Genomic DNA, 14,659 nt, shown 5'->3' with positions numbered 1-14,659 from the left:
TATAAGAAATCAAAACAGCTCACACTATATTCCTTAGAAATTTTGTGCGATTCCCGCATTTCCTTGTCGAGGAAACACCGACGGATTCTGGATCTGCGTGTTGCGGCGAGCTTGGACGTCGCGAATTACTGGCTGACCGCCATACGGATCATTATACCCTCCGTATTGTTGTTGTACGTCGGTGTAATCATAGTATGGACCTCCAGGATGGTTGGCTGACATATGGCTTTCTTCTGAGATATCTGAATGGTTGCCCGCAGAATACGCCGATGACGCATTTGACGGGCCTCTGTTAATATCAGTACTGCGTTGATTGGAGGTAGCGGCAGCAGCGACAGGAGCAGCGCCCAATATCCCGTAAGGTTCGGTTTCGCCAAGAGGGCCATGTCCTTCATACTGGATAGTACCGTCGCTGGGGGTAGCGGTGTGGTGATAACCTGGTTGGCTTCCAGCTTCAGACATAGCTAAACCAACACCAGCACTGCTTGAGAGGTTCGTCGATGCTTTGCGGCCGGCTGAAGTTGTCCCCCATCCGCGGTATCCTGCATTATCATCCGCGGCGCCACCCATTACGGCCGGCAGTGTTGGGTCGCCGTTCGGGTTAAAACCGTACTCCTCGACCTCTTTTCTGCGTTCCTCTTCCGCTACCTTCTTCGCCTTGTGCCTCCTCCAGAGCCAGAGGCCTACCAGGACAAGGATAGCGACAGATACAACCGGGACAACTACCGCAACAGCTATTGTGCCGCCTGCCGAGAGCCCGGAGTCGCTACCACCCGTTTCCGTTGCTGAGGCAGTGGAAGCGGAATCAATGGTTGAAGAAGCACCTTCATTGCCCGTGGTCGCAGAGGCTGTTGGGGTGCCAGTTATGGTAATAGTGGTTGTGGTTGTCCCGGTAGTGATCTCTTCTGTGGTGGTGGTTGGTTCGACAGGATCAGTGGTCGAAGTCGGATCGGTGGTTGTTGTACTTTCAGTGGTTGTAGTGGTTGGATCATCGGTAGTAGTTGTGGTACTGGTACTGGTAGTTGTAGGGGCTGACGATGCCTCCGAGGATGTAGTTGTAGATGGCTCGGAAGTTTCTGTTGTTGAGGTGCTGCTTGTTGAAGTGGAAGTGGGCGCATCTTCACTTGATGAAGTCTGTGACGTAGAAATCGGCTCAGGATCAGTAGTGGTAGTAGCTGTAGGCAGCGTGCTGGTCTCTGTGGGTTCGGTGTCAGACGCGTCAGAGGTGGTGGTCGGAGTTGTGGGCTCTGTGTCAGCCGTAGAGCCGCTCGGCTGCACCGCAACGCTGCTCATGGTGGAAGTCGCGCTGCCAGTCTTTCTGACAGTCAGATATACCAATACAAGACAGCTTAGTATCGACAGTTGTCGTAGACGTGGCGCTGCACGAGTCGTTATTTGTCCGAAGAATAGCCGCAATCAGGCTTCCAGACCACAAGTCAATTTTCCCGAACCCAAGGACGGCAGCGAGGTTTCCATCCACACGGAGAATGCTGTCAAAAGGAGGACGATTAGTTGGCGACAAAGGAAGAGTCTAATTTAACGATTATTAAGGACGTAATATTGACAATTGTTATCATGGGCCGAGCGGGACAGTGCTGAGAGCAACCTGGCTGACCGACTGGTTTGTCAGGGGTCAAGATGACAACAGGATATCAGTCCAGGCACACCTATTAATGCACTTCAAGCCTCACACAGATAATGAGATAATTCTCATAATTGAAAAATACTGAGAATCGAATGACCTTGAGGAGGGAAAGAAGTGAGACCAAAGAAGGGAAGGAAGAAAGAATGAGAGAGCAGACGAGAAGACAGTGTGAGATTGAGATTGGGAGGGTGTGAGAAAAAGTGGAGATACAACTCCAAGAAAAGAACGGCGTCCCGACTCCCAAGCCTGTAATTGGCAGTGGGTCCTGGCACTGCTTCCGTCCATATATTCATTCATTATTATTCTTAGCAACAGCGCGCCATTCGTTGCGACCGGGGGCCCAAGTTGCCAATAGTCCGCAGGTTTTCCATCAACGGGTAGCATCCGATGAGATAAAGCCTGGGAGTCTGATTCCAAAGGTCTGCTGCATGACACTAACATTATTAGAGCCTGCGGTCGCCTAGAATTCTCCGTCGAGGTTGTAAAACAGCCGAGCTCGAGTCAGAAACGCGGTCGCCCGGAAACCGCGACTTTCCTACGCACGGCAATAATTACATCTAACAGCCAACATTAGCAAACCCATAACTTATAAACATGTCGCTGGTTGCAGACTTGTCTTGCTCAAGATGACGACAGCAATGAGACCTTGGCCCACCAGGGGCCGGTAATACATTACCGGATCTGGATGCACCCCCCTTTTAAGATCTCCCATACTATCATCAAATCCATTGACATACGCGGCTACCGCGATTTGTTATCCTGAGATTGACCAGTGCTGGATTGTCAGAGATAATGTATTCCTGACCTGACACCACTCATTCCAACCCGTGCGGCAGGAGAGCACCGTACCCGAGGAGCCTCATGGTTATCAGGTACCAAAGCAATAATGGGCCTCTTAAAACGGTGGAATCAAGCTCAGCCTGACAGTCACAACCCACGAGCCTGTTCCTAGGTTGAAATCGAGAACTTCGTATCTTTACCAATGAAAGGCATCGCTGTGCAATGCATTCCATGGTTCACGCCGTCGCATTTCCCCAAAGGCCCAAACACCTGGAACGATTCTTGGCTCGATGAATAAATTCCAAGACAGCAATTACTAAATGGAAACTATAACTACCATTACATCCAATTAGCCATCATCACTATGAAAAGACAGTTAGGGGGTGGGGAGGGGGGGTTGGGTTTGGGTTTGAGTGTAGTAGAGGGCGGCCGAGGCCTCTAAACAGAGGGAGGAAAACCACAAGTGGCTGAACAACCTTATCCAGGCAGAATGATAGGTCCTTCACACCGCAAGAAAGTATCAACTATGTGTAATCTATATCCGACTCCAGGCAGAAGAGATACAAGAATAAAGCGACGAACAAAATCAAACACCCGGCCTCTTGTATACTATGTACAATTGACGAACAGTCCAGATTCCACAAGAGCAACAGCAAATCAAACTCAATAGTACAGATCATAACATGATAATTGAACTCCAGTACAGAATGACAAATCGTTATTGCGTCTACCGCACATCCCATGTAGGACGAAGGTTCGACATCAAGTCATCCTTGGTACCAACAGTTTCCGGGGGCAGTCGGCTGACACGGTACGCACCGTTGCGAATATTCTGCAAATGGGCTGCTGAAACTCCGGTACGCGTACTGCGGATGCTACCAGCATCGCTTGCAGAGTCTTGGGTCTTGAAACGAGGAGGAGGGGCAAAATCCAAGTTATCAAAGGCGCCTGATTTCCGTAATGCGTGCGGGCTGGGCATGGGCGCTAAATCATCGAATACAGAGACGAGAGGAGTGTGAGCTCGAACCATTGGGCTGTAGGGCCGTACTCCACCGAGAGGTGTTTCCGGGCGGCCATCCCTCTGGTCTCTAAAATTGGAGCCAGGGGCGAAATCTATAGCTGTCATGATCGAATCATCCTTCAAGAGATGAGGGGAAGGGAGAATGTTGAGGGGAGCTGGCGGGGGAGCTGGCCGACGCGGCGCTCGAGGACCGGGGAATCGGTTCGAGGCCGAAGAGAATGCACGCGGGCCGGGTGGCTGGAATCTTTCGCTATATCCACCAATGGAGCCCGACGCCATATGGCGGGCTGCACCTTGGAATCGGGGAGGTGCGCGTGGGGGAGGAGTCATGGCGCGACGAGTCACTGGTTCAGCATAGGGGGCCGGTACCGCGTCATAGTCTTCTGGATAGTAATAGTCGTCCTCCGCGTAGTGATCAGCATAATCTCCGTAATAAGTCTCTCTTTGTCCCGCTTTGCTTTCGTCGAAATACTCTTTGTAGAATGATCGAATACGATTAGCTCGTTGCTCGGGATTGTCAGCCGGGTCCTCTGGCGGCAAGGGGCGTAGGCCCATAGTCATCCGGCGAGTATCTCGGCGAGGGTCAAGTCTCAGGTTGGAAGCTTGCGGCGGCTCCTCTGGCATCTCGGGCACGGGCGCTTTATCATGACTTTCATGACGAGCGGGGCCAAGTTCTGTCTTCTGGACGTTCACGGCCGGAACAACTGGATTGGATGCCCTTTCATCCCCGTAATCGCTACCGCCATCTGTCGATGGAAGAGAAATCCTGGGCGTCGGGACGGTTTCGGGATGACTAGGAGGCGATTCGACACGGGAAGGGGGCGGTTCAACATGGGCATCCTGCGTATCGTGTAGTGGAAAGTCGAACTGATGCTCTGGAGGGGAATTTGATGATAACGGCGTAACCACAGGAGGGTTGACTTCTCTGTTACCGTCGTCCACTGTCGATTCGTTGATTGATTTCAGGCCGGGGACATGAACAGGGCTGGGACTCCTGGGCAAATTCAATTCAAAGCTTGGGTCATGCACTTGAGTTGGGCTACGTGCATTAGACTCGGGATTATAGAGAGGTGGAGACGAGCGTGAAATGGTCTGAGCATTTCCCAATAATCCTTGATTCATATCATCTCCGTAAGCTGCTCTCCGTGTTGAGCCTGCAACGCTTGCTGCATCGTCATAGCCTCTTCGCTGCGATCGAATGGACTGGCCATCAGCTGGAAAGTATGGGTGTGCGTGCCGGTACTTATCGTCATCCGCCAAGATCGTCCGGGGTAAGGAATTCAATGAATCTCTCGAACCGCGTATGCTAGGTGGCAGCATATACGGACTGGGTCCTATGTCAAGAGAAATTCCCTTCATGTGGTTTGGTCCCTTTTCTTGCATTCCGGTTCTACCGCCGCTCGGCGCCAAATCCATTCCGAAGTCAAGGGACTTGTGCTTATCATTGGCATCTTCGTTTCGAAGCTTCTTCACATTCCGACGATGTAGGAAGATCAAGACTATAATGGCACAGACAATGGGGATGCTGGTTATGTTAGATTTGAACCATATGCGGTGGGAGGTGAGACATACACTGCTCCTAGCACAACAGGTAAAGTTGTATTATTCGCCGTACTGGTGTTCTTCTCGCATCGGGCTGAGTTGTCTCCAGGTGAGCAAGTTTCCACTGTGCCAGACTCTGTACTTGGCACTGGATCTCTTTTCACCAAAGTTGGAACTTCGGGCATGAGCAAGTACGGTGGTCGGTTTCGCGGCATGGCTGCTGGTTCGACAGGTGCAAAGCGAGCTCCCAAATACTGGCCATGGTGATGTTTGTGCTGATGAAGCCGGTGCATGGTCGCCTAGCTTATGGCACGACTATCGACCCCAGGCATCCAATTTGATCAAAATATGTGAGGCAAAAGCCCAACCATAGATTCAAGCGACAGTCCTTGACTAGCTGTTGGCAAATCAAAGTGAGATGTGTAGAAGCTCCTTGGTAGCAATCGGAGGCAGATAGTCTGGAGTGGCGCAAATCGACGCGAGGTGATGCTGAATGTGTAAGGAGTGAACGGAACTCAATTCCAAAAGCGAGTGGCGGCCAGTGGCCAGGTGTTATGAGAAAGGAATGGATGGATATCAAAAGAGCGATACCCTGGAGGTTGAGAAAGAGCGACTGGGAGGTGAGCGAAGAGGTAAGAGGAAGAGGAAAGACGGGCGGGAGACAAGAGGATGTCGGGAAGAGAGGGCAGCGCCCCATTTGGGGGGAGCCAGCCTGGCATACTACTAGTAGTACGGAGTACTCCGTACGAGGGCAACTCGGTAGCGGTCTAGAAGAGCGACCCGTTTGTCTGAAGGAAATTACTCCGTAAATGATGTCCTATTAGTTTACTTGTTGGTGACCGGCGCTTGTGTGGGCCGCAGATTGTGTCTTCATCCTCCGTAGGCAAGGACTCCTGCTCCCTCTCATCGGCCTTTACTCCGTAGTTTTAAGTTTCGATTGGCCTTTATTGACAGTAAGTTCCATCTCGCATTAGCATTCAGGGTTCAGGCTGATGAGCTTTGCCCGTGGAAGGGAGGCTGAGGGCTGTTCTGACTTTGGCTTCTAAATTCGCTGCCCCTGAGCCGGCGACCGGACGATAAAATAACATTGGGCCCACCTCCCCTCTGTGCATGCCTATCTTTGATAGATTATACATTAAGATAGGAGTACAAAGTACCATAGACATATCCTAGATCAGAGACTGCATGTTCTGCAACATCTTTTCTTCTTCTCTGCACCCTTAACCCCTAATTGCCCTCCCTTAGAGCAAGGAGAAGCAAGGCGCTAAGGCCTGGACTGGACCTGTCTCCTCAGGCTCAGAGTCCTCACCCGCTCCTCCTGATGCTAAAGTCCGAGAATAGTCTAGCGCCAGGTACCAAGCCATTGAAATTTGAAAGCAATAACAGGGTGATCTACACTGAGGCTACTCCGTACGGATACTCGGGTGCCAAAATTCTTCCATTCCTGATCTTATTCCTTGCCTGATCTTGCCACCTGGCTACTCGTCTATCCACGCTGTATGGGCCATGGCCTGGTATCCATGAGCTACTAAGTTTCGCATGTATGCGTAGGGCTCTTTCCAAAATTTGGACCGAGACTGTTGTGCAGTGTAAAGATATCTGATATCCAAACCTGTAAGAAAGCAAATAATTTGTCGCGTGCGGCTACTCCATATCCATTATTGTTTATTTATCCGTATCCATACGATCTATTTTGGTGCAACCCAATCAAACATGAAACACTGGCACCAAGCTGCTTGTTTTTCAAGAAGACCTGTGCCACGCTCTTGGCTTCTAGAATTCGAGTCTATACTTTGTAGTCCATACACTTATTTATCTAGATAATTTGTGCACTGTGCTACCTGCAAAGACCTCAAGTAAATACTATTGCTTGGGCAGCTTTCTTGGTGGGCCTTAAGGATTGAGTGAATCTGTGTTTTAATTGCCCTATTCCTCACTGACCAAAACATTTCTTTCAAGCTGAGCATGCACACATCCCAGAATGCACACTGTGGCCTGTAAATAATTACCTGCCTGTTTTATTAGCCACCCTTTAAGCCTGTGGCCATTAGCATGTTTGGCAAGACAGGTATATAGTAAACATGAGCAGTCAAAAGTTTGCACAGGACCAAGGAATTGGACCTTGCTACCTACATGGGTACCTATTGAACTTGAATATTATAACTTAACCTAGATATGTAAGACTAATCTACTTTGTAAACCATGATATGGACACTTGCTCTAGGCCTTGTAAATAGATATTTGCCTACGGAGCACTTCCGAGGCTAATTTATCCCTCGAATCAGCATGACGTCAGTTTTATCGGGCATCTTTCCAGCCCTTAAAGATACAACTGTTTATCCAGGTGGACAGACCTCCAGGCCATGAATGTGGGACGATATAGCGTGAGTATAAGTTGACTAGTACAGAAACGCGAGTTGGTATACACTCCCGAGCGTCTGCTCAAGGCATTCGGCATCTTGTCTTAGAATAATTGTGTCTGCAAACGTAGATACCATTTGACAGCCCTGGAGCTGTACGATCTTAACCAAATGCGGACTGTGTAGATATGAACCTTGAAGGCCGCCATCGAGTTGGAGCCACGTAGTCCCTACTAGTAGCCTCGAGCTCCTCTCTAATCCATGAGTTGATGCCCAAGTGGACGCTAAGTGGCCCTCATCTCGCAAAATCGAGAGATAGTTGAATGCCTAAAACGTAAAGATTTTTTGGCCCGGCAACATATCCGAATAACTACCAATAATTATTGAAGAGTCACGAACCGCCTGTCTCCCATAACTATACTAGCTTACTGCTCTACTTTTACCATTCCTCGCCTGCGTTGTAAGGAATTGATCCATGTGCTCATCGATTATGCATCCCACGATGGAAGAATCTGAGAAGGACGAGCGCCGCGTAAATGACTATAGCTCGGACAGTGCTAGCCAGATGCATCGGGCTGATTCTTACTCATCCTTTGACACATCTTCGAGCGACGATGGTGTTGAACGCATGTCTCGAACGCAGACGGCGCAAACCCAACCTGGTTATGGTTTAGAGCGCCACCCTACAGCCCTCAGTCGCATCGCAACCCAGCGAAGTCAGCACAGCGCAACAGTTGGAGCGCTCAGGACGCGGTCCTCTAGGAGACCTCTTCCTGAGTTTGGGGCAGGCAAGCCATATCCGCCTCCACTTCCAGAGAAGGAAGAGTATGTAGTGGAATTTGCCGGGCCGGACGACCCTCTACATCCGCAGAACTGGCCGACCAGAAAGAAGTAGGAATCCCGCAATTCCTCTACGGTGTGGTTATTGACATATCAAACAGATTGCTTGTCTCGGCTCTACTCGCCTTTACAACTTTTAATTCCACATTCACGAGTAGTATCTTCTCTTCCGCCAATTCTGTGGTATCCGCAAAGTTCAACGTCTCCACCGAGGTAGGCACTCTGGGCATGTCATTATACGTTCTTGGGTTTGCATTCGGTCCTACACTTTTTTCGCCACTGTCAGAGCTGTTCGGCCGGAGATTACCCATCCTTATTGGTGTTTTCGGGTTTACGATCTTTCAATTCGGTGTTGCTACGGCCGAGAATCTTCAAACCGTCATTATCTGCCGTTTCTTTGGAGGATTCTTTGGGGCATGTCCTATTGCTGTTGTGGCGGCTGTGTTCTCAGACCTTTACGATAATCGTCACCGTGGTCTTGCCATCACTATCTTTACCATGATGGTCTTTACGGGTCCGCTGTTTGCTCCGTTCATTGGGGGTTTCATTGTGGATAGCTACCTGGGCTGGCGATGGACAGAATATCTTACAGGAATCCTTGGAGCTGCCGCATTTGTGTTGGATGTTTTCTTTGTGCACGAGACATATCCGCCTGTGGTACTCATCAAAAAGGCCGAAGAGCTGCGCCGGAGAACCAAGAACTGGGGCATTCACGCGAAACAAGAGGAGGTCGAGATTGATTTAGGTGAGCTTATCGCAAAGAACTTTAGCCGACCTGTGCGAATTTTGTTTAGCGAACCAGTTTTGCTCCTACTGAGCATCTACATGGCGTTCCTATACGGGTTGCTCTACCTTTTTATGACAGCATATCCCATTGTCTTCCAGCATATCCACGGATTTAACAAGGGCGTTGGCGGGCTGCCATATTTCGGTCTTATAATCGGCGAGTTTTTCGGAGGGCTTTCCATCATCGCAATGCAACCCTGGTATAACAAGAAGCTGAGTGCAAATGGCGATATCCCGGTCCCGGAGTGGAGATTACCTCCAGCTATAATTGGCGGCGCGGCATTTGCAGCAGGTCTGTTCTGGTTTGGCTGGACTGGTTACACTGACAGTATACACTGGATCGTGCCTACGGTATCAGGTCTTCTTACTGGGTTTGGACTGCTATGCATCTTCCTCCAGTGTCTTAACTATATAATCGACACGTATCTTGTCTTGTAAGTCTTGCCCAGATCAATCCATGCCCTCCGTTATGCTAATCAATCTCCAGCGCCGCGTCCGCCTTGGCTGCAAACAGCATCCTCCGTTCCATGGCTGGTGCAGGATTTCCTCTTTTCGCTCCTTACATGGTAAGTCACCCTCTTCGAGACAAGCATTCCGCGTTTAATTCCTTCATCAGTTCAACGCCATAGGTGTCAACTGGACGGGAACTCTCCTCGGCTGCGTCGCTGCCGTCCTCATGCCCATTCCGCTCCTATTTTACGTCTACGGCCACAAGATCCGCTCAAAGAGCAAGTTCGCCGCCGAATACACTACCGTCGTCAAGGCCAGTGCCGCCGAGGAATAACAGTCATACACTAAAAAGCTGCTACTGTCGCCTATTAGATTCGGGTAATCATAACAATGCTGACCCCCCAACGACCTTTCGGCCCAGCTGAACCTTTGACCGATAATCAATTTACACCGCTGATTGAGAGCGCTGGATAGGAAAAACATAAGGGAAGAAAGAAAAGTTCTTGATTTCTTTAATTTCTATTGCATATTATACCCTTTTGCATGGGATGTGTTTGACCAGAGATACCGAACTGTTTCTGGTTGGTTGTCAACAGCGAGTTTTGACTTCATTTTGGATATTTGGCGTTCATCTTGATGCATATATATCTATAGATACTTGGGAAACATATATTACAAATATGATCCCCCCATACGAAATCTTCCACTCTACCGGAGCAGCACATAACTTCGCGGTCATCCACTAGACTCGGTCAATGCCAACCCAGGCTATGGAACATTTGATCATACTGTCTAAGTTGCCATTATGGTACAAATATAAGTTGTTTACAAACTTTTTTTTTTTTCATTTTACCCTTGCTTTAATCATGCACCATTAAAGTCCCATATCCATAGCATCCATCATGCACCGTTTATGACAAAATGAAGAAGAGTGTGATAACACCAACAGGTAAGACATGCAAAAGAACCTCCCAAGGTACATAAGACAACTCCACAAGGGGACGATGGATATACACCAACACGATCAGTTGTACAAAAATAAGGAGACCTATGTGAGTGGAAGGAAGAAGAACCAGAAGAACTTGAAAAAAAGCTAGCTCATGTAGAAGAGATTGTGGGAAAAGGAAATCGATGGAAGTGAAGGCGTTTCGATTAGGACATTTTCGGTCATGTCCCATATGCTCCGATGAGTCATTAAACATTTTTGTAGTTTGTACAATTATGTCGAGAGAAGGGTATAAAGCTGGTTTTATCGAGTAAAACGTGAAAAGCCAAACGCCTCAGCCAATGCAGGAGGTCTCAAATTTCGAAAGGTCACCATGCGGCGGATGCTCGAATATGCGACTGAATGGTGGATGTGATGGATGCGTATTTTCTTCGGAACCATTTGGAACCCCCTCTGCCTTTCGAACTACTTCCTTTAGGGCACGAGTCACTACACTGGCACGGACGACGAGGTCGCGGAGAGACTGTGTGTCGAAAGGGAGCTTTTTCGACCGGGGAAGGTGGGAGTGCATCGTGGCGGGGTCATGGGAAAGGCGTTGTTGATAGATCAGATCCAGAACAGAATTTGCTTTGGTGAGCACCGTATGTTCAGTAACAGAGGTGGTAGGACGGAGACTCGAGTTCTCTGAGAGCGAAGCCCTCCACGAGTCTCCACTGATACGTTTCCAGGGGTCATTTAGCTGGGACGACTCGCCTTCAGACTCATCAAAGCTGAATGTGAGTGATGAAGGTGACCTGGGTGGTGATTCGTTGTTTTCATCATCGTCGAGTGTTGCTAAATCAACGATACCTTCCGCTTCTTTCCAGAGCTCATTGGACGGACCATGAACGATGTCCAAAAAGCTGGCTTGATGCCTCAATCGTTTCAATTCCTCAACTAGCAAGGTGAGCTCTTGAACGTGTCCGAATTGTCCATGAAGACTAGCTTGACGTTCCATGATAGCCTGAGGTACTATCACGCTCTGGCGGCTGTTCACGTCTTTGTTGCGGTTAACATTTTCGTTCATGGCACCCTCATCCTTGTCCTTGTCTTCGAACTCGAAATCGCTGTCCCAGTCTTCACTGACACCCTTGCTACCTAAGCCCCAGGTCCCAAATTTACCCGACGACTGCCTTGACTCATTGGGTATGGCGGGCTCCCTTGCAACGGGAACACTTTGGCTGCGGTAATGTAGAGTACTGGGCGGTTTTCGTCCGGTTGCTCGACTGCCACGGATGCCAGGCCCATGTTTTCCATGAACTGTTCGTGGACGACCATCTGGCCCAGACCCCTCGCGGTCCGGTCTCGGATGTTCGGACCAGTCGAAGATGTTCGCCCTTGAAGATGTATCGTGAGCTTCCGCGGTTGGCCTGTTTGAAAATTTTGCCAACCGTTGGTCCTGCTCTCCGGTGGTGTCCAGCGATAGCGCGCCGAATTTGTGTCTAAGAGGGTGCATGGTTTTATCTCCAGGCAAGGAAGCCACCATACTCTGCGAATCGTCATCGTCGCTCAAGTCAGATGGGAAGGAGATTTCACTGTCTTCTTCATGGGCTTCCGCGAGGATTCGCGCCACTGGGGTCAAGGAAGAGGTTCTGATTGTTCGCCCTTCCTCGTCAGATCCTCGTGACTTTGTCGATGGCAGAGATGGGCGGAAACCATCCGACCTTTGGCAGGGCTCAATAGTTGTCCTTAGTGGCACAGTTCGATCGAAGATGGTCTCGATCCGAGGCGACTGAAAACAGGAACCGTCGGTGGTGATATGAGTGCGGATTGAGTCAAAAGCGGTATCGCTCATAAAGTCAGTTTCGTACTCGTCACCAGAAGTGAAGACTCGAGTGTCATCGGAACCTATGACCGTTGATGCTGGGTCCGAAGCAGCGATTGAATGGCGCTTGGGGCACTGGCCCACTGAACCGTATAAAGACGACAAAGCTGATCCATCTGTTGAAGCATTCGGATCAAATTCTTTGCGGTATGGCGAAAGAACCTGTGACTGCGATCCCATAATCCCCGAGTTGTACAAAGATGAAAGCCCGCCGTTCGCAGTGTTTGTTGGTGGCCGCCTGAAGACATTTGGGTCAGTAATGTTACGCCTTTCAGGTACTCGGGGAGAGACCCAGATAGCTCCTTCCACATTTGCTAACCCAGGTAGAGGGGTTGAGGCCGCCCTCCTCTTCGGCCCCGTAAATGAACCATTACGAAACACTCTAATGTCTAGTGGTCCAGCGGATCCTGCGGGTGATTTCGGGCGCGCCTCCTCACATGGCGTTTGGCAAGTGTTCGTCTCCGACGAGCGTGTGTTTGGTTCTCGTGGCGGAGCGTCATCGGTCTTGAAAGGGTCCCGAAACTCGATAGGCGAAGTTGGGAGCGTCGCTCCTCTCGCCGTGCCATCTTTTTTTCCTATCGAGGTTGCGAGAACAAGGGCCGGAGTGACATCGGTTTGTGGAAAGATCCGTCGCAAAGCGGGGTCTCGAGGTTTTGTTGATGCTGAAAACCTACGATCTAGTCGCTCGGACGAAGTGTCGGGTTTCGACACCATGTAGGGTTGCCAGGGGTCGTTTCCGGAAGGAGGTTCTAAGAGAGAACCAAGCGCCAAGCTGGGTTCGAAACTCAAGCTTTGTGCTGCCTTGTGTTTGGAGGTCTCAGATCGTTGGTAGCTCGTTGCAGGTCTGCGTAGCGCGCCGGATGCGGAGGGCGAAGAAATGGTATGGGCAAAGAAGTGACTGGCATTTGAGTGCTGCGACTTTGGTCGTTTGACAAGTTTATTGGGCACCCTGCGTTGACTGGGCGGCCGCGAGAAAGCTGGACTGACTGGTTCCGGGAATGATAGGGTATCCGGACTTTGAAGCGAGAACCGCTTATCTGGTTGGAACGACAGCCGCCGGATCCATGAAGAAGACGGTCGTCGGCCATGCGACGAACTGGGCGGATTATCTTCAGTTCGTACCGGAGGGATGGACAGAGTTTGGCCGCGACGACGTAGTCTTATACCTGCAAAGGACGTTTTCCTGAAAACATTTCCGCCTTCAACCTGGTCCGCAAAAGGAGCGACATTATCTCGAGTCTCCGGGAAATTAGGGTTAACAGGAGACTGTGTCTCCGCTGTCGCAAACGCCCTGGAGGGTGCTGCGTCGAAAGAAGGAATCGTATCCGGGTCCGGCAAAGGAGCGCGTTGTAAATTCGTCGGTTCTATAAGTGCTCGTTCGACGCGACCGAGTGCAAAGCCGGTGGCTGCGATACCGACAGTGCTGATCGCACAAAGCTAGAACTGGGATTAGCAAGCTCATATATATAAGCCGGTGAAAGTAATTTGACAGCTCGAAATATTGTGAAGCGGGCGGAAAATAGAGACGGGGATGACGGCGAAGACAATTGAGGGTCTTGAAGATAATTGGGAAACATGGAAGCAAGCAACTCACCGTGGATACATGTTCCATCCTCAGAGAAAGTCGAGAACAGTATCAAGTATCATGAGGCTTAGATTAAGGACATCGATAAAACGTGGAGGAGTTGACATCCCATCTGCATTGTCATGCACGAGGAAGCTCAGGTGGCTGGACACATCAAGTATTGCGGTTGACGGGGCGGGAGATGATCGGCTTTCCGAATCGGACAGCAAAACCCAATAAGCAATGGAAAGATCTTTAGAACTGCAACGGTAGCCGAGCAGCTTGCTTTGAGCTCGAGGGATGTGTTGAATTGACGTGCTTCGGGACGGGGGAGCTTGGAGAGGCGAAGGAATGGGGAAGATCGGAAACAAATGCCAGGTACGAGATAAGGAATGAGAACGGAGAGGCTATTAACACCGAGAGACCTTTAAAGAGTCTCTTTCCGGTCTTCAGACCCTTTGTCAGACCGTGACGATTCGCTAAAGGAAAGGAGGAAGAAAGAGGAGGAAAGAAAAGTGACAGTTTAGGTGTCAGCTGGATCGAGAAAGAAGCGGCAGAAGCATAGAAAGAATATCAAATCAACAAAGCCGCAGGGTGGGACGCTGGTGGTCTAGTACCGGGATGATGCCCAGTCTAAGATGGAGGAATGGAGCACGCTAGGAGTGCCCACCCCCAGCCAACAGACTCGATCTTGTTCTCCTCGGTGATACTTCCGGTGTTCTGACAGGAGCCCAATTATTGGCAAACAAGGTATTTCTACGCTGGGATCTTTAGCTATCTATCAGCCTCGTGACTGCTTGGATCAATATTTCCGAGCAGACTCGCAGACAAGGCGATCCCTGAGTTATTGATCAAGCTTCC

General features: G+C 49.9%; 4 protein-coding genes across 4 annotated transcripts; 1 reads left to right on the top strand and 3 right to left on the bottom strand.

Moving 5' to 3' along the window:
- Window positions 1–33: 33 nt before the first annotated feature.
- On the bottom strand, window positions 34–1,293 carry DSM5745_11077 (uncharacterized protein; the record flags this gene model as incomplete). Its single annotated transcript, XM_026753093.1, has 1 exon — window positions 34–1,293. The coding sequence occupies one exon, from the start codon at window positions 1,291–1,293 to the stop codon at window positions 34–36; it is 1,260 nt and encodes a 419-aa protein (XP_026598416.1).
- Window positions 1,294–3,152: 1,859 nt separating this feature from the next.
- DSM5745_11076 (uncharacterized protein) lies at window positions 3,153–5,203 on the bottom strand (the record flags this gene model as incomplete). The annotated part of the gene is made up of 2 exons (XM_026753092.1): window positions 3,153–4,971; window positions 5,019–5,203. The coding sequence occupies 2 exons, from the start codon at window positions 5,201–5,203 to the stop codon at window positions 3,153–3,155; spliced, it is 2,004 nt and encodes a 667-aa protein (XP_026598415.1).
- Window positions 5,204–7,850: 2,647 nt separating this feature from the next.
- On the top strand, window positions 7,851–9,758 carry DSM5745_11075 (MFS transporter; the record flags this gene model as incomplete). The annotated part of the gene is made up of 4 exons (XM_026753091.1): window positions 7,851–8,239; window positions 8,290–9,408; window positions 9,462–9,540; window positions 9,591–9,758. The coding sequence occupies 4 exons, from the start codon at window positions 7,851–7,853 to the stop codon at window positions 9,756–9,758; spliced, it is 1,755 nt and encodes a 584-aa protein (XP_026598414.1).
- A 946-nt stretch (window positions 9,759–10,704) lies between these two features.
- On the bottom strand, window positions 10,705–13,846 carry DSM5745_11074 (uncharacterized protein; the record flags this gene model as incomplete). Its single annotated transcript, XM_026753090.1, has 2 exons — window positions 10,705–13,671; window positions 13,829–13,846. 2 exons carry the CDS (start codon window positions 13,844–13,846, stop codon window positions 10,705–10,707), a joined length of 2,985 nt encoding a protein of 994 aa, XP_026598413.1.
- Window positions 13,847–14,659: the final 813 nt, after the last annotated feature.

The sequence above is a fragment of the Aspergillus mulundensis genome (genome assembly GCF_003369625.1).
Source record: "Aspergillus mulundensis strain DSM 5745 chromosome Unknown scaffold_18, whole genome shotgun sequence".
In the NCBI taxonomy this organism is placed as follows: Eukaryota; Fungi; Ascomycota; class Eurotiomycetes; order Eurotiales; family Aspergillaceae; genus Aspergillus; species Aspergillus mulundensis.
The sequence above is the reverse complement of the archived record's forward strand: the minus strand, read 5'-3'. Positions and strand labels throughout refer to the sequence as shown.